Source organism: Brachyistius frenatus, unplaced genomic scaffold (genome assembly GCF_029030835.1).
Source record: "Brachyistius frenatus isolate BFR_SWC_R1_liver_20210118 unplaced genomic scaffold, ASM2903083v1 Contig_339, whole genome shotgun sequence".
NCBI lineage: Eukaryota > Metazoa > Chordata > Actinopteri > Embiotocidae > Brachyistius > Brachyistius frenatus.
The window spans coordinates 151,611-171,734 of record NW_027210938.1 but is presented as its reverse complement, the minus strand read 5'-3'; the positions used below and the strand labels follow the sequence as shown (position 1 = coordinate 171,734).

The 20,124-nt window shown below is 42.1% G+C and overlaps 1 protein-coding gene across 5 annotated transcripts in view; it reads left to right on the top strand.

Moving 5' to 3' along the window:
- The first annotated feature begins 9,856 nt into the window (after positions 1–9,856).
- Positions 9,857–20,124, top strand: part of LOC138635908 (disco-interacting protein 2 homolog C) — a 136,709-nt gene continuing 126,441 nt past the window's right edge. For all 5 annotated transcript variants that reach the window (XM_069723630.1, XM_069723625.1, XM_069723626.1 and 2 more), the window contains exon 1: positions 9,857–10,108. In XM_069723630.1, the coding sequence (XP_069579731.1) occupies positions 10,030–10,108 (79 nt within the window). In that variant the 5' untranslated portion in view covers positions 9,857–10,029. The remainder of the gene's footprint in view (positions 10,109–20,124) is intronic.

Sequence of the window (20,124 nt, the reverse complement as noted above, 5' to 3'; positions counted from 1 at the left end):
AAAAAGAAATATAAGTCAGGGCTACTCGATTCTTCTCTCCCAGAACCACCAGTCACAAACGAGCATAGAGGACGCCTTCTTTTCTGGATCAGGGCTTGCAGACATAAAGCACTTTACTGTGCATGTAGAGCACCGTTTCTTTCTTTTTATTCTATTTATTTGCTTTATTATTTTTATTTTTCCCCCTTTTTTTTGTTTTATTTTTTTTTGTTTGCATTTTGTTGTCGTGTCAGCCTGTAAATTGGCACAGACATCACTGAAATGTATTCATTCTGTCTAAACTGGCCTTGTGTGTGTGTGTGTGTGTGTGTGTGTGTGTGTGTGTGTGTGTGTGTGTGTGTGTGTGTGTGTGTGTGTGTGTGTGTGTGTGTGTGTGTGTGTGTGTGTGTGTGTGTGTGTGTGTGTGTGTGTGTGTGTGTGTGTGTGTGTGTGTGTGTGTGTGTGTGTGTGTGTGTGTGTGCAGCAGGGCATTGTTGGAAAGCCCCCCCACCGTGAGACAGACTCCATCTTGTTCGGCTCTGAGGGGGTTTTGTTGTTCGCACGTCGAGCGGCGCCGTCATGTAGCTTCGTTTAGGGGTCGTTGTTTTTATTTTAAATCACATTTTCGTACGCAAACTTTGCATCACGTGAAGACTCGGATCATTCGGTTGTCACGGTTCTTTTTTTTTTGCAGATTTCTTGACTCTAGAAGACTTTTTCTTTGACGTTTCTTGGTTTGTGGACTGTCGTCGGTACAGTTTACTGGTAAATCTTCCTCTGATTGCGTTCTCTGTAAAGAATCACCTCCCTCTGCTGTTGTTTTTTTGTTGTTGTTGTTGTTTTTTACTGTTTGCTAACACTGCTAACGAAGCGTAGCGTGTACCTGACGCCCGATCGCGGGGTCAGCACTTTTCTTTCTTTTTTTTATTTTTTTTTGCGTCAAGACAGGACGCGGCTATCTTCGCTCGAAGTTCGGCCGTCGAGGCGTCCGGTGGACCTTTAACTTGTCGGGACGCTGCATTTTTTTTAGTTTTTTTGTTTCTTTTTTCTTGACGTTGCATTTTGGGGAAAAAAAGAGCTGCAGCCCGGAGAGGAGGAAGCTAACGCGCTAACGTGTGAAACCCGCGTCAGTTTACAGCCGTCGTTCGGAGGTTTGAGCTTTTTGAGCGTCCTCTGAGAGAAAAGTGTTCGTTTCCCCGCCGGACGCTTCACCGGCGAGACGTTTCGCGTCCTTTATTCTCCCAGATTATGGTGCTAGACGTCGAATCCTGGAATATCTCCGACTACAACTCGCGTAGACAAAAAAAGAAAATACTTGATTATTTACATCCGCAAAACTTTTTGTTTGCACTGTTCCGTGTTTTTTTCGATGACCTGAAGCAAAGAGAAGAAGAAGAAGAAAAAAAAAAGGGAAATGGATCCTGAAAGTCGAGGAAATTAAAACCACACAAAGAGAATTCAGTTTTTCCTGCAGCACCTCCAGATGAAGCCTCTTTTCTTTTTTCTTTTTTTTGGGGGGGGGTTGTGATGACATCACAAAGCAGACACGTCCAGCTCGGGTTTTTCTTTTTTTTTTTTTTTCGACAGATGCTGATATTAAAGTTTAGATTTTGTAGTTGTTGCTTGGATAGACATGCGGTGGGGTTTGTTTGGATTTTCTGGGTTTTTCGTATCGGTGAGGATTTTCATTGAAAAAGCGTTGAACTGAACTTAGAAAGTGAGGAAAAAAAATAAAAGGTTGAATAGAATATTTTTATTGAAGGTAAAATGATGGAACGTAGTTTGTAATGTTGAATGAAGAGTTGTTGGGTTTTTTCCGCCGTCGAAACCAAACATCCTTTAAATATTTAAACGTCTAATAAATGTTAACAGCAGAGCGGGAAATGCCGCCGTGTTCAACTCCTCCCTTTTTCCTCGGCGTCGAGTCTCCACCAGGGTTGTTTACCTTTTTTTTTTGTTTTTTTTCTGTCGGCATGCTGTCTCGACGATTTCTCTCCCAGTTTGTTTTTGCACTCTTGATTTCTCCCGGAGCTGTTTTTTTTTTTTTTTTTTTTTCCCTCTCCCGTAAAGATTGACCGAAGCACACCTGCTCTTTTTTCTGGGATAAATTGCAGCAGAGAGGAAGGAGTTCAATTTTAAAAGCACAGAGTACAAACAAACTCACCCTTTTTGTCTTTTTTTGTTTTGTTTACCCCCGAAGTGTTTTGAGGTTTGGACGACGTCGGCGTCCGGCCTCATTCGGAGGGTTTTGTGAGATAATTTTACATTTTTGGACGAATTTTCTGAGTAAAGTAGCAAGAATAAAAAGTCTCGGGAGGGAAAGCTGATTCGGCTAAATTGTCCCGCTCCGGTTGGGAGGTCTGTCTACTGTAGCAGCCACTTCGGCAGACAACCAACCTGTTTGACTTAATGAATAAAACTACATTTTTAAGTTTCCCTCTCTGCTCAGTCAGTCGTCAGCGTGCTCAGGTTAATCTTTCGAAGTCGTCACCTCAGATGCAAAAACACCCTTAAAAATAAACAACCACTGTACTATACACAATGTTTTTTTTTTTTTTTTTTGGAGGGGTTGGGAGTGGGGTGAAAAACAATACCTACATGATGTGGGACCTCGCATGTCTCGCTGAAGTCTTCCTGCAACAAAATAAAAAAAAAACAAAGCATTCTGGGTAATCCCACTAAGAGAAAACAGGAGCCCATCTGGAGAAGGGAAAGCTTCGGCTAAAAAAAATAAAAGCCTGTAGCCTCCTGGTTGGTCAGAGCTCGACACTTGATTTGGACGCTAAAGCTTGAGTTTAGTAAAAAAAAAAAAAAAATAAAGAAAGGAAAAAAAAAAAGTATATACATTTTTCTTTTATTTTGAAGGACTGAGATGCACTTGGATCGGTCGATTCTTCTTTTCTTTTCTTTTTTTCTCCTTGGTGGAAATGGTAAAAGAAATGAAAATGCACCATATCTACTTATTTATAAACCAGTGCTGTTTATTCCGTGAGAAATATCATTAAGTTTTCTTTTTTTTTCTTTTTTGGGAGGAGAAAAAATAGAGACGCATCGAAGTCTCTATAACACGCAAAATGTTTAAAAAACTATTAAAAAAAAAAAAAAAAAAGTTCCTTCCAGTGTTTGAGAAACTTGAATTTTATTTAAACTTGAAAAATGACTTTGCCTTAACTTTTATACAAGACGAGCATAGAGTTTATTTCTTTTCTTTTTTTTCTTTTTTTTTAACAACAACAAAAAAAAATCCCCGAAATGCTAACGAAGCGTGACACGTGGAAAATATTCAGTTGCACCGGACATCACACGTCTTACTGAGAGAGAGACAGAGAGACAGAGAGCGAGACAGAGAGACAGATAGAGACAGACAGAGAGACAGATAGAGACAGACAGAGAGAGAGAGAGTACAAATCTAGCAGCATTTTATTTCCTTTACTTATTATTATTATTTTTTTTTCGTAAAATGTACGAAACAGAATCATTTTGATTGTTCTTCTGGATTTTCTTGTTTAATAGTTTCAGGTTTTTTTTGGGGGGGGGGCGTGGGGGGTTGGAGGGGGGGATATAAACCGTGTAAATGCAAAACTAGTCAATACTGTATTAATTATGTGCACTTTGAAGTGTGTGCTTTGCTTGTACAGTTGTAAATATTCAGAAAAATATAAGAGGTACCTTAAAATGATTATAAAAATATATTGATCCTTGTTAACTATAATGTCGCTATCGAGCTGGATGTAGGATATAAAAAAAAAAACGTGTTGTGCTTTTGGAAATCTTTTTCCTTATTTTTTTTTTAGTTTGGGTGGGCGGAGCTTGAACTCTGCTTCCACTTTGCAGCGTGGGCAGGTTGTCTGATTGTACATTTCTGTTTGTTGTCCTTCATTCCATTTTTTTTTTTTTTCGTACCTGAGCGGTCGGTCGCACCTGAACGCCCGTGGCCCCGCCCCCGAACGCCCGTGGCCCCGCCCCCCTCCTCCTCACCGCGCACAATTTGGAACGAGCTCGCGGTACCGACGAGCATCCTGCAAAGCTTGCGTGTCCGTCAACGTCCTCCTTAAAGCTTCTGTTTCTCTTTTGCTGTTTCTGGGGCACATTATTCATATTTTTTGTCGGAGTTTCGTAAGTCCGAAAAAAAAAAAGTATATATAAAAAAAAAAAAAGCACTACACGTCCGATATTTACTCGCCGCTGTGCAGCAGCCACTAAAATGCCATTATTAAATGCTAACTTACAAAATTAATACGTGTTATTTAAAAGCTGCAGCAACAGGAATTAACAGAATAGTTTTAGATCTTAACACTAATACTCAGTTACGAAATAATCAAGCTGCGTTGTGTCTCCGTGAGGGAAGCTCGAAGTCCTCGCTTTAACGTTAATGAGCCCATCAACTTCAATTTCATGTTTTTTTATTTTGAAACTCTGTATTTGCAGTTTTCTGTCCATATTTTCAGATAAGCGAGTATCTGATGTTAAACTTTAGAGCACGTTGTCCACGAAGGAAGTTTGGTTTTAAAAATATATGTCCATCAACTCCCCTAAAGCTCACTGATTTGACACCTAACCTTTTTTTTTTGTTTGTTTCATAGTAACTTAGACATGTATGTAAAAATGACTGCACCCTTTAACAGGACTGTATAGTTTTTAACATTTCATGTCTTTCGCTGTTTTGTGTCTGTGCCCTTTGAAAAACGACCCTCTCTTCTGATTGGCTGACTCGTTTCTGAGCGATAGACTCCGCCCCTCTGGCCAATCAGGGTTTTTTTCATCTTTTTTGTGGCCTATTAGCTCCTAAAGATCGCTCCGTGTTTTCTTCCTCGTAAAAAAAAGATTGCATTGCTTAGACGTGACATCAGCAAGAGTTTGTGACATCACAAACGGCACAGTTGCTCGTTGTGTATTTCTCGGTGAACTCAGCATTTTTGACACGTTTTAAAAATCTTTATAAAACAAATCAGACCTGCTTTATAATATATGTGTATATATATGTACGTGTATATATGTGTATATGTGTGTATATATATATACATATATATATGCATATATATATGTGTGTATATGTGTGTGTGTGTGTACATACATACATTAAAAAAAACAGAAAGCAGAAATCTGAATTCATAAAATATGGGACCTTTAAATACGATGAAATTGCCGACAACAGCTTCAACTCCCACGATTCATTCGTTTTTGACGTAAACGTATTTTTCTGTATTTTAGTTGTACAAGTCAAATTTCGAGATGAAAAAACTTCCTGTTGATACTTTGACAGGTTTTTGTGCGACAGTTTGACGAGTTATCCACCCCGACCTTCCCGCTTTCATAAGCTAACTCCGCGAAGACCGCTCGCTATTTATCGCGGTTTCTTTTTCGGGTCGACCAAAATTAACCTGCCGGGTTTCCTCCGTCATCCACGGATCTGAGTCGGGAGTCGCTTGTTTGGTTGAGATTACGGACAGAAAACGGCGAACAGAAAACCTTTCGGAGAGAACTAACGAAATCAGAAAAAGGGGGCGGGGCTTCAACTTACCGATATTACCGCGACTTTTCTCGACGCTAAGCTTCCTTAAGCCGCCCGTCTCGAAGCTTTTAAAGGCCGACGCTTGATGGACACGTCCCCGTTTCGTCCTCCGTATTCGATCGCTGTGCTTTTTGGTGGACGATCCGACGTACGACGCCCCGAGTGGACGACGTCAAAGCAAACAAAAAAAGAAACACTCGGCGTACGTCGTTCTCTCGGCCTGTGGATTGTACTTTTTATTTTATTTGTTTTATTGACGCTGACGGGTCTCAACACGTTAAAAGTTCCCCCCTCGAGTTTCGATGTCGGTGCATCCAATCAGCCAACAAAAAAAACACAAAAACCCTGCTCAGCGTTTTATTTTAATTTCCCCCACCGTCTTGGTTTATCCATTTCTTGTTCAGCTTTTCATGGCTTCCTCTCCTGAGAAATAAATGTACAAATAATTTTCTTTCTGTCTTTTTTTGTTTGTTTTGTTTTTGTTTTTGTTTTTTTGGGGGGGAGGGAGGGAAGGGGCGGAGTTTGTTTGGGCGGGGGAAAAAGATGCAAAGACTCAACTGGAATCACAGTTGTTGTTTTTTTGTTGTTGTTGTTGTTGTTTTTGAGTGAGTTTTCTGGCACATACAGTGCAGTAACATGTCTGTTAAAAAAAAGAAAAAAAAAAAAAGAAACCATTTGATCACTGCATTTCGATGTGGCAAAGAAAACCAATAACTGTGCCATTAATACAGCTGTTTGTTTTTTTGTCTTGACTGGGCAGTTTACCCTACACACACACACACACACACACACACACACACACACACACACACACACACACACACACACACACACACACACACACACACACACACACACACACACACACACAGCTGAGCGTTTTGCCATCTCAGGCTTTTACTCTGATTTTTTATTTTTATTTTATTAAGATGTGATGAACTTTTGTTATTTTTTTTTTCCCCATCGAAGACCTTCCGAAGGAAAAAAACAAAAACAACGTACAGTGTGACGCCTCCTGGACGTGTAGGAGTGCTTTTGTTCACGCGTTGCACCTTGCGGCTGAACCCCCCCCCCCCCACCTCCTCCCCCCGACCTCCGACCTCGGCGGGGTGTTTTTTTTTTTTTTTCCAAACGTCCCGTGGCCTCGAACTCTTGTTTTGAGGTTTCTGAAAACCGCGAGCATCCCCTGAACTGTGAATGTGTGCATGTGGAATAAATAAATGTCCCAGACATCAAGGCCTCCGACGCAAAGGCCAAGCTTTCTTCTTCTTCTTCCTCCTCCTCCTCCTCCTCCGAAGGAGCGGTACCTCGGGACTGTGCGTGGGTACCGTCGCTTTTCTAAAAGGGATCTTTATTTGGGGAGCGGTGACGCCGCCCCGCCGCAAGCTCTGCACGCCTCTTTGTTCTCGCCGGCGTCAAAACACGAACGCTGAGTCGTGACTTTTTTTGTTTTGTTTTTTTCTTTCTTTTCTTTGCTCCTGTTTTTCGAGGACTTCTTGCATTGGAGCGTCACACTTCATATCAGCCTGTCGGTCTCCTTCCTGTTCGCCCGTTTTGACAGTGCCATTGTTTTGTTTTTCTTAAGGGTTGCATCTCGTCATAAAAATGGACCCCCTTGTGGTTGCTTTTCATTTTTATTGTATTTTATTTTATGTCTTCAACGATACGACGGCGAATGCGCACCAAACCGACTGGAACAAGACTCACTGTGGTTTAACTCATTAACACTCTTACCATGCTACGCTAACGGCTGTGGACAATCGTGTTGGAGGGGTGGAGGGGGGGGGGGGGGGTGGACAGGTGATTATTTAGTTTTTGGGCCTAACGACACCTTTAACATGTGGAAACGGGGGTTTGCGGTCAGAGGGCTTCTTCTTTGTTTTTGTCGTTTTTTTTCTTTTTTCTTTTGTTGTTGTTGTTGTTGTTATTTTCTAGGTCTTTTCTTCCATCGAGACTGGAATCAAGCGTACATGTCAGCTATAGATAATTTAAGTTACTCTTGTGTCATCATGTAAAACTGTCTAATTTGGAGAAAAAAAAAATGTAGCTTACTGAAAAATAAAGATTTAGGCACTGTTGAGGAGCCGCTGTCTCTTTTTTATAAAATAATATTCTTAACCTTTTAATTTGGTAGATTTTAATTTTTTTCTTTTTGACTGATAAAGTTTGATTTATTTCCAAATGAAAAAAACAAGCGTCACAACGGAGGAAATAATTAAATTGGTCAAGCTTCCCGTTTTTATGTTTCCTCATTACGTTGTTATTCGCACTCAAAAAGCTCAAAAGGAACTCGTGATCATTATATAACCGATTGTAAAGTTAGAAAATGACGACGCTGTTTTTTTGTTTTTTATCCTTATTAAAGGTACGGCCGACTTCGTAGCTACGTGCTAACGTCTTCGTGCTAACACGTGGAAGAGTTGCGTAGTTTACCGTCTCGGAGCGTCCGCGTGCTAACGTACGCTAACGTACGCTAACTGGTGTTAAACTCCAAGAAGATCCGAAGTCGTTGGGATTTATTTTCTTCTTGTAGTTTATAATTTAGAAGATCAGTTATTATTTCTGTCTTTGTTGTTTTTCCTGCTTTTTTTTGTCTTCCTTGAACTCATCATTGTCTTCCCTCCATTTTGCCCCTTGTTTGTTTCCTTCCTTCCTTCCTTTCCTTCCTTCCTTAAGCTCCATGACCTTTATTTTCGTGTTTTTAACGTAGATATGAAGAAGCTCTGTTCATGACTCAATAATAAAAAGTTGTTTTTTTTTTGTCGTTTTTTTTTTTTTTTTTTCCAGATTTGTGAATTAATTTTCTTTTAGAAAATAAAAACTGCCGTCTTGAGATATTCAGTAACTAATCTCATCTCAAGATTCAAACTGAATTTGTTTGCAGTGAATGAAAACATGTGTGGAGAACAGCCACCAGGTGGCAGCACTCTCTCAGAGGAAACCTTCATCAGCCCCGTCCTGACTCGTGATCAGTAACACCTGTTGTCTAACCGCTTAATGCACGCAAGCAATTCATGGAAAATAGGAATTCAAATATCTGTTTGCATCTAAATAACATGAATAAGTTCACTTCGCTGATTTGTAGTTTTTATAAAGTTGATTTAAAAGTCAAAAGTTTAATGCTATTGATATATTTCCTTTCCTTCTTTCCTTCCTGGATGGATGGATCTTTGGCGCCCTCTTCTGGCTTGTTTATCAGTTTTATAAAATTCAGCCAGCTTTTATTTATTAAAACCTCAAAAAATAGCAACTTTATCTGAAATTTATCAGAAGAAAAATAATCGATTCCTGTGTTCACTTGAGTTTTCTGTTGGTCAGAAGTCACCTGCAGTAAATTTTACCTGCCAAGGATGCGTGAAGTCAGCAATAATGAAAAAGAGGCAGACCGGAAGATGAAAGAAATAAAATTCAAAATAAAAGCAGGATTGTAGGATTTGGCTGTTTTGATAAGTTTTGTTTCAAAATAGTTTTCTTTTCATATCTTTAGAGCTGTGAAACTCAAAGACTACACTGTGAAGAGGAAAATACAAAATACAGACAACAAATCCTCCAACATAATGGTTTACTGATTTTGTTTGTCCAATTTAAAGTCTTATATTACTTCATAGCGTATTCCACATGTGTCCTGTGTTTAAATCTAAATGAACCTGCAGCTAACCATATTTTACTAACAGTTAAATTGTAAATAATTGTCTTGATTGGCTGGTTAATAGTTTCATCCATGAAGAAAAATCAGAAAATGATGAATAATATCTGTAAAAATGCCCAAAGTCTCTAAATGTGTCTGAAACCCCCCCAAATATTGAGTTTACTATCCGATGCGACCAAAGAAATTAATCCCTGCATCAATTTTCTGTCACGGTTGTTGCATTTATATTCAAATATCATTTTATTCATTTTATTGTAGTTGGGTGGTTATGTTCCCCATTTAAAAAAAAACTAAAAACATTTGGCATGTATTTATATTTATGAAAATAAAGAAAAAAAAAACAGCAGCTTATAGGTTTTAAATACATTTAAAAATACATCGAGTTACATTTTTTTTTAAATGAACCTAATATGACAAAAGTATCATAACAAAAATTTAAATATGATATGGACATATTAAATGTACATTTTAGGATTAATATTGTTTATAAAATGTCATAATCTTTTGTGTTAAAGTCAAACTTATATTTAGTCATATAGATATATACATATATATATCGATATATATATATAGAGAGATAGAGATATAGATATAGATATATAGATATCTATATATAGATTTAACGTGGAATCGAAGCCACGAGCTGCAGCGGCGAGAAACTTATTTTGAAAATCCCAGGCACCGGAAGCAGCGCCGTCGCGTTCAGACTAACTTGACGCTGTTTTTTGCGGAGGACGCACAGCGCCGCTGCTGCCGCACACGGAGCGACAGTCTCGCACGCAGTCCGACTGACTTTGGATTTTTTGGGGGGATTTTCGAGGAGGTAAAAAAAAAAAACCAAGGAAGAAAGAGCCGCCAAACCGAGATTTTAAAAGTCCTCGCGGCCGGAATGGCGGACCGGGACCCGGTGCCGCTTCCTGCGGAGGTGCGGGCCAAACTAGCCGAGCTGGAGCTGGAGTTATCGGAGGGTGAGTACTTGCATTTTTTTTTTTTTTTTTTTTTTTACCGCGGAGCTCGGGCGGCTCTGCCCCGGCTCCTGCTGCTGCTGCTGGGCGGGGAGGGAGGAGGGTGTCGCTCGGCTTGCTCCGGTGGTTCGGGGTCGGTACCGGTCGGTTCAGAGTTGGAGCTGCAGGGAGGGAAAAAAAAAAAAAAAAAAAAGTCTTCAAGTGCCACAAGTTCAAATCCATATTTATTCACACGCACGCTCACGCACACACGCACACACACATGCTGCCACGCTGAGTGGATGTAGCTGTGATTTGGATGCAGGGGATGTGCTGCTGTGTTTTATTTTGGTGGAAACGTGTTTTTTTTGGAGTGTTTTTCTGATTTATTTGTATTATTGCTGCATCAAATTTGTCTGACTGCACGTGACATATGATGCAAATATGCTGCAGGTGTCCAGATTGTGAAATGCGAGATAGAAAAAGTGTTTTATTTGAGCAAAAATGTGGATAAAAAAAACCTGCAAAACTCCCCAGTAACGTTGCAGAGACGCTTAAACAGGGCCGTTGATCATTTTCATCATTTTCTTTAAATCTATTTATCATCTTTTCTGATCCTTCATGGATTTCTTGCCCTGTTGAGTCTCCAGAGAACAAATATTAAGAATATGTTGATGCCAAAAGAGAGAAAAGCTTCAAAAAAAAATTATACTTAAAATGGAGCTGCAGACATAAAATTTGCTCACTTTTTTGGGGGTCGATTATTCAGTTTATTATTCAGGATGTTCAACGATGAGTCCCAAACCCAAACAGACACTGATTTTGAACCAGAAATACAACAACAACAACAACAAATCATCACATTGAAGAAGCTGAAAGACTTAAGTGGCTTTTTTCTGACTTCTAAAGTCTTTTATTCTGCAGCGGAGGCCGATTTTTTTTTTGTGTGTGTTTCCGTTCTCCAGAAGTTGTTGTCATGTTGGAAAATCCCTGCATGCTGCTTCGATTATGTGAGAACACACACACACACACACACACACACACACACACACACACACACACACACACACACACACACACACACACACACACACACACACACACTGCAGCCAAGCAGATTTATTTTAATTATTTTATAGCATGTGAAGGATTGCCATTATATTCCTGCTTCTTTTATTTATATATTTTTCTTCCATAACACTACAGCTCATTGGCTTCTATTGCAAGATGCTGAAATGCAGCCTCGGTATTGATTTTCTCATTATCTCCTCTTCCTCCTCCTCTTCCTCCTCCTCCTCCTCCTTCTTCTTCTTCTTCTTCTTTCTGATTGATATGTCACATTGCTGCAGACTCACTCTGAGCCTGGAGAGTATCATCGTGTCATATTTCAGCTTGCCGGGGCGAGTGTGTGCAGTGTTCGGGGAGGGGAGGGGAGGGTGGTGGTGGTGGTGGTGGTGTAGGGGGGAGGGGGGGCACTCAGCCATTTATGGAGGAAAAAAAAAAGAAAATAAAGGAAACAGCTGACTGCGAACGCACACACGTCGCATTTTTTTAACGTTTCCACTGCTGCGATTGCAAAAAAAAAAATGCATGGATGTAGAGGAAGAGGAGGAGGAGGAGGAGGAGGAAGAGGAGGAGGGGGATGGGAAAAAAGGGTGACACACATTTCCTTGTTCTTCATTTTTTTAATGTAAACCGCCGACTCAGAGTTCCTCCTGATGTAAACAAGTGCCTCTGAGGGGGAAACGGGGTCAGCTGCCCCCCCCCCCCCGTTACATTATTTACATGCTTTGATGCCATGAATGTGGCGGCGGATGCAGAGCTTCCCCGCATCCCGCAGACTTTGACCTAATTTTCCAATTTCCACGCATCCCCCCCTCTTCCTCCTCTTCCTCCTCTTCTTCCTCCTCCTCCTCCTCTTCCTCCATAGGCGCCGTCGCCACGGCGGCAGAACACGCCTCCGTCGGCCTCTCGGTGCCGGAGAGCTTCATCGGCAGCGTCTCGGTTCCCGTCGTCGCTCGCGTGCGTACAGAGTTGCTGCCTTTTGCTCAACGGCACGTCGGCGCTGCCGAACTCTCTCTCTCTCTCTCTCTCTCTCTCTCTCTCGGCCCGTAACGTCCTACATTTCCCAGCATGCCCTTCAGGTGCGAACACGAGCGTCGCCTCGTCGGTGAATCGTCGTGATGCTACTCGGTTTTCGCCGATCAAAACATCTGGAAAACATCTGCACTGAAACGATTGATCGTCTTTTCGTCGCCGACTCGATTCGAAAAACAACGAATTGATTTTTAAAACATTTTATGACATTTGCAGCTTTTTAAGCCCCGAAACCTAAATTTAAACCCCCCCCCAAAAAATCTCCCCACACTCTCAACGTATAGTCCAAACTTGGTCCTCACAAGTACAGAAACCCACGTTGACACACACATTGCTGTGTAACCTCCCCCCCCCTCCATCCCCCCCCCATCCCCCCCCCCCCCCCCCAGTCGGCGTGTTTCGCTGCAGCTGCAGATTGACAGGTTGTCCTCAACTAATCGGGCTGCTGGCTGAATATTAAGCTCTGCGGTTCAGCCCAGATAACAAGCTGTCCACCTCCACAACACACACCGCAGATTACACACACACACACACACACACACACACACACACACACACACACACACACACACACACACACACCTGCAGGGTGTCTGCGCTATTGTTGTTGCCGTTGCACATTTAAGATTCGTTTCCTTTCGCTGCAGCTTTTTACAGTCAAACCGTGCGTGCAGTTGCTCGGCGTGTCCGTAGGTGGCGCTCATTTCTGCAGAGCGACTCGTTGTGTCTGTCGTTCCCCACAGGAAAAGTAAAAAGTCGTGTGACGTTTCTTTTTGCAACTCGCTGCTCGTCGTGTCCAGGACTCCCTGCAAGAAAGGTTTGTTTTAATCTCGAGGGGATTTTTCCAGCGTACGTAAAAATAATCTGAAATACGAGGAGTTAACTCTTATTTGTTAGTTGTAAGTTAACGAGTAGATTCAATCGGAGTCCGTTTTTCACGTTTACGCGACACTTCTTTTTTCTTCAAGCTGACGCGCTAGCTGCTGACGTGAGTTAGCTACGGGATTAAAATAAAAAAAACTTCTGCAGATACAATCATGCCAAATGTGTGTAATACACCCGTCGGTCCACTAGAGGGCACTTTGACCAGGCGTGGTTCAAGCAGTAACAAAAACTACGTGGTTAGGGTTAAAATAAGCAAATTTTAACATAAGTTACGTCAAGTTAAATATGTTACGTTATATAAGTAAATTACTTTCGTTACTTTCTCACGGATTCGAAAATCTTTTGTCTTCGGGGGTGAAAGTCTGACGTTTTGATCCGTCCGACTACTTCGTCACATGACCTCGTTCTTTGACCCAAACGTTCGTACTATTGTCGCCTCACACTGACACGACGCCCTCCAGTGGACAGATGAGTGTATTACACCCATTTTGGCTGCTGAATACGAAGCTAACATAGTTTTCCGTGTTTTTTTTACGATACTAGCTCTTCTGTCCTCCCACGATGCAACAGCTCCACATTAAATACTCGCGCTGATTAAATCGTCTTTTAATTGTTTAATTCGGTTCCAAGCGTTCCAGTTTTTTTGAGCCGCTTGTTCTGTTCGCCGTCGTAACGAGCTCGTGTTGTTTTGAACTAAAAAAAGTGCCTGAAGTGCATCTGTTGTTGTTTGACACTTCAGAGCAGTTTTTAAAAGCTCCTTGAAGTGTCCCGTTTGTTGCTGTGTCACCATAAAGGGAGGAGGCCGGGATTGTTGTTGAAAAGTGAGCTTCTCTTTTACGACGCCGTAGATTTCCTTCTCGCTTCAGTCACATCTGGTCTCGATGAGATTCCTGACAGTCGGTCGGTTATTTTTAAACCTTCTTCTCTTCTCTTGTGTTTCGTTCCTGAACGATCTCTCTGTTATCCGGCCGTTTCGGTTCGTTTCACTGCAGCAGTTTGAAAACAAAAAAAGACTCGCAGCATTTTTTTTTCCAGTGTGATTTATCGGCCTCTCCTCCGGGCCCTCGGACCGCCGGTTCAGCTCGGGTTTCCAGCTGATCTGAGCTCGGAGAAGCTTGTTATCGTTGTGTTTTTTACATTTTTATTCATTTGAGGGGCTGATTTCATCAACCGATTCAGTTTTGATTAATTTAATTTGATCATGATTTTGTCGATAAAAGGAACCTTTAAACAACCAATTCTTGATATTTTTCTTGCTTCTCGGTTGGATGTTGATTTGACATTTCAGAGTCGAGTGAAGAGAATTAATTCTAATCCGTCTCACCGCTAATGTAGTTTCATACGCCCCCCGAAAAAGAACGCTTTTTGAGGCCTAATATCTCATTAATGAGGGATTATTTTCAGATGGACCTCCAGAAAACTAATAAGAAGGAGTGACTTTAGCTAACAACACCGAGATAACTGATGGACACATTTTATTCACTTTGGATTTGATGAGAGAAGTTGAATGGGAGTCTATGGAGCCGGAGGTGTTTTGACGCTGAGCCCCAGTGGCCATCAGTGGTATTGCACACAATTTTTCCAAATAGTAAACTACGTCCACTTTTATATACAGTCTACGCTCGGACTCGAGGATGCACTGTTTTGATTTTTATGGTTAAAGGTCAAAGGTCACTGTGCCATAACGAAATAACTTTTTGAAAAACTGTCTAAAATTTTGTGAGTTTTGTTTTTGTTTTTGTTCTTGTTCGTCCCTGTAGTGTAAAGACCTGGAATATGTTCGGTGGTTTTTTTCCTCAAGAAAATGTGTTTTTAAATCGAAAAACACGTTTGACCATTATTGTAAAAAATATCTCCCATTTTGGGACATTTTCCCAAAATAAAAAACTAAAGCAGATAAATTAAAAACACCAAAAAAAAAAGACAAAACTCGTAAAGATGTGGAGCAACTACAACCGTTTGATCGATCAAATACTCATTTAAGTCGGTCTGAAAGCTCTTCGCAATGATTTTACATCCATTCAGCTGGTTTGTGGTTTTACTGATTGTCAATTAATCGACTAATCATTGCAGCTCGGCGTAAATCCTCTTCACTTTCTTTTTCTCTTCTTTCGTGCACCGAAGGAGAAAAAAAAAAATACACCTGAAAATTATACATACTGTCACCCGGCTCGGATAAACGTCTCCTTTTTAGAAACGAGGTGATTAACTTTTCATAAAAACCAAGATGTCACTTTCACTCTGCAGCAGCAGGAGCTCAACTGTAGGATTTTCTTACTGTTAATAAAAAGGCCAAACTCCCTCAGCCTGCTGATCGCGCTCTTAATGTATGCAGCCGCTGACATTTTACTCAATCAGGTACAAGTCAGGGGGCTAAAAAAACGGACATTTCTAGATATTTTCTTTGCCGTCTGATGTCTTCTTTAATTAAGAGAAGAAACGAACTCTCATCGGATGTTTTTCATACGTTCATCTAAAGAAATATCATAAAATAACCTTTCCGGCTTTTCCCTCACGTTTGAGGTCAGAAATTCAATCTAATTACATGAAATCACCCCGAAACTGAAAAGTGACATCTATCGTGATGGCTGCGATAGGCGGGCGCCACGGCAACAAGTGATGCTTTTCCGCTGGCGACTGGAAGCGGGGCGCGGTCGACCTTTGAGCGGCAGCAGTGTAAGGAACACACACACACACACACACACACACACACACACACACACACACACACACACACACACACACACACACACACACACACACACACACACACACACACACACACACACACACACACACACACACACACACACACACACCTTATCAGTGACACTGACTGTGAATGAATGCTCCATGATTGCCGGTGACTCAGCGATTATAAATAGAAAAGCAGCGGCGGTGTTTGACTTGATGTTTCGGATCTTTTGCAGAAAGAAGCCTGAAGTCTCTCCGAAGGGAGAAATCTGTTTTTTTTCACGTCCTAAAATTATCACAACTCTAGAAATTAACGTTGTTAATGTCTCCCGTGAGTTTGATTATCAACGTTTTTTTTAGTTTTTTTTTTAGCTCTAGTTGTGTTAAAATGGAAACAAGTGTCCTTGTAATGAGGTGTGAACGTTATGAATCCTCCAGTTCAGATTTTTTTTGTCCGTCACCCATCTTTGCTAGTTCGGAGCGGTTCGTAGCAGGAAGTGACCATATTTGGACGAGCTGGGGGGGAGGAGCCAGCGGTGGATCTGACTCTAACTGATTGGAAACCCGAGGACACTAAGCCCCGCCCACTTATTGTAGAAACCTGACTGCACCCACCGGCCAGTCGAACACAGACACACCTCCCAAAAATACCACTTTTTGAGGCTTAATATCGAATTATTGACGGAATAACTTCCAGAAAACTATTAAGAAAGAGTGATTTCTAACAAATGACATCATAGTAACTCGTGCAAACAATTTATAGACTGAATATTTCACGAGGGAAGTTGAATGGGAGTCTATGGAGGCGGAGGCTTTTTTTGGAGTCGACCCCTAGCGGCCATCGGTGGTATTGCACGTCATGGAACTTCTGCATCCGCCTCACTTTTTCATTTTGTCTCCGATTTAAAATGTTTTTTTAAATTCAAAGATGAGTCGACGGTTCCTTTCAGACGCAGCAGAGCTGAAAACACTTTTATTCTTTTATTTTTTTGTCAGTTTGTGTCTGCTGCATTCTTCTCCTGCATCACGTCGTCTCACCTTTTAGAGACCGCCAGTTTCCATAGAGATGTTATTGTCTCTCGTCCTTCCTAGGAGATAACGAGCTTCTATCAGCATGGGCCATAAATTCATAAGTTTTTGGTGTCTTTGTGGGGACCCCCCCCCCCTTCACTGCTGCCGCGCGACACTTCAGACCCGCCGAGACGTTCGGCCTCTCGAGCCGAACAAACACTTCCAGACTTACAGATGAAAAAAATAAATACATATTTTCCCACTTTTTACAAACATTTTTTTTTTTTAAACAGTTTGAAAAGCCCACAGCGTCATAAAACATAAAACTCACTCGGTGCACAGAAGAAAAACGTTTCCACTTCGGGAAGAAAAAACAAAATGAAAGGGATGTTTTATCGCGACCAAACAGCAGCCGTATCGAATCGGCCGGCCGTATTTATCCAGAAACACTTTTCCCGCTGAATGCAAACCAGCCGGCTGCAGCTTCCTCCTCTCGTCTTCGTCTTCGTCTTTGTCTTTATTAAACACCTGCAGGAAATAAGAAGCCCTTCCCCCGCTGGTAGGGGGTTCCTAATAAACTGGCCGCCGAGCATCTCCAGCCTCCAAAAACACGTCAACGCCGACCGGATTAATTGAGCTGAAAGTTGAAGTCTAAACACGGTGTGATGCTGATCCTCCTCCTCCATCTCCTCCTCCTCCATCTCCTCCTCCTTCTCTTCGTCTTCCTCTTCCTCCTCCGTTGTCCGGGGAGGGGGGGGTGCTGATCTGTGGACGGACCGTCTGCTCGGCGCAGCTGTGACAGACTGATGATCTGCAATCTCTCACGTTTCACTGCAGCCTGGTAGTAACCTGGTAGTAACCATATATATATATATATATATATATATATGTACATATATATATATATATATATATATATATATATATATATATATATATATGGAATATTTGCAGGTGTTTTCTGCCTGGTTGTGCAGTCGGGTTTCCGCTATCGGTGGTCGGCGCGTTGTGTTCGTTAATCGCTCGTCCAAATATGGTCACAACATATCAAGATGGCGACGGCTGAAATGCCGAACTGGAGGCTTCAGAACGGGCTTCAGTCGGTTGGGAGTTCGTTTTCTTTTGTTGGTTTGGCAAACAGCTTTGAGGTGATTTCCCGCCACCTTCTGGCGGCAGTAAAGCGTTACCACCGAAACGACGGTAAAAACCAGAGAAAATAAGACGCACGATAGAAGCCGAATAAACTATTCGATTATGAGGAAAATAAAAACCCCGGCGTGTTACCATCCCTCACGCTGTTCGCTGAACTTTGAGATTCCTTTCAACAAAACAAATACCAACTCGGCGTCTACGATGTGACGTGAACGCAGTGTTTACCCTCCCCCCCCCCCCCCCTCCACTGATCTGAGGGGAGATGGCATTTGTGCTTACTCAGGCAATTTGGGATAAAAAACAAAACAAAACAACCTTCCCTCCATCTGCCATTAAAGCAATCAGAAGATCCCCGATCAGCATTTTTTGTTAGCTGTTCCGTCCCGCGTCCGTCCGATCAATGTCAAAACCCCGAGAGCCCGTGTGTGGTTGTTTTTTTTGTTTTTTACAGCTTCTGATGCAAAAGCCCCTCAATCACCTAATTGGCTTCAGCGAGAGTTCGTTGGTCGTAAAAAAAAGTTGTACTTTCCTCCAGAATCGACAGCTAACGAGCTGACTTTACAGTTCCCAGTGTGGGGGGTGGTGGTGGTGGTGGGGGTGGTGGTGGAGGAGGGGTGGGGGTGGTGGTGGTGGAGGGGGAGGGTTTACGAGAGTTGCTTTGTGGCGAAGCTACAGCTGGTTTTTGGAGTGTTTATTTTTTGCCAGCTGCTCCTTTCTGTGGCTTCGTGTCGGCGGTGTGCAGCAAGGGTTTCTGGGTAAAATGTCACACTCGGTAGCTCGGCGGCGGCGGCGGCGGCTCTTGCCCTCACATTTCCCAGCGTTGCCCTCTTTCTTTCCTTCGTAACTTTCGGGGAATTAAAGAAGTTAAAATGTGAACGCAGATTTTTTTTTACCTTCTCTGTTTTTAAGACGTACAGCTGCGGAACAAAATGTCCAGTTGATCAAGTTTTTATTGAGTCCTGAACGTCTTATTTTGAAAAAAAAAAAAAAAAAATCAATTAATTGATTCAGCAGATTTTGTAGATCGCAAATTAATTGTGTAAGACAGCGGTAAGTAAAATGTGAGACGCTTGATTTTTGGGGATTTTAATTTCTGGGTTCTCGCTCATCACGTTCTGTATTTTCTACTTTAAAAACAAATCGGTGAAGTCAGCGAATCTTTGGAAAAAATAAAATAAAATAAAACTCGCTCGTCTGCTGCTGCGACAGCTTGAAGTCGCGCAACTGTTGTTCGGGATAAAAAAATAAAAAAATGTCCGGGCGACCGCATGCAACTGTTCCTCTGCCATGTTGCTTCTCGGGGAGGTGATGTCATCGCTGGAGCGGGCGGGGTGGGGGTGGGGGTGGTGGTGAGGATTTGGGGGAGCTGGCAGGGAGGAGAGTGTGTGTGTGTGTGTGTGTGTGTGTGTGTGTGTGTGTGTGTGCCAGATTGCATCATTAAGCTGCTCAGACGGACACTTTCAGCCTCGTTTACTTCCTGTTCGTTTACTTCCTGTTCTCTGATGACACTCGCTGCTTCAGACAGCGAAGGTCCTGGAAGGAACATAAAAACCAAACTCTTTTTTTTTTTTTCTTTCCTCTCAAACACAAGACGCCACAAAATGTTTAGAAGCGTTTCCTCTGCGCTCCATCCCGCCGCCGCAGTTTCGGCTTCAGCACTCCCCCCTTCTCCACCCCCCCAGCCCCTCTTCACCCCTCCCGTGTGACCCCCACTGACCTCTCACTGTGATTACCAACCAGCTCTAACTGCAAAGTCCAAAACAGAACAATACTCACGATTAATAGCCTCCAGTGGTGACACGGATCCGGCTGAACTCCGGGTGGCTTCGGGGCTTTTTTTTTTTTTTTTTTTTTGTGTGCAGAAAGCAGTCGGCCCGAGTCGGACAACGAGGCTCTTAATCCGTTTAAATGGCACAGCTTTATTAGATCCACTGCAGACGAGCGAGATACGGGGCCCCCGTGTGATCGATGCGGTCGGTCGAGGCCCGATTTACACTTTTGTTTTAGTCTCGGCGGCATCTCATCTTCCTTTTTTTATTTTTTTATTTTTATGCATCTTTTTAGCATCGTTTAGAGGTTGTTGTTTTTTTATTGCACCTGCTCAGCCTCTTTTTCTTTTTTTAATCATCTCTTCAATTAAATGAAACCAAATTTAATTTAAAAAAAAACGTTGGGTACAATCAATTTAAAGCAGTTTTTTT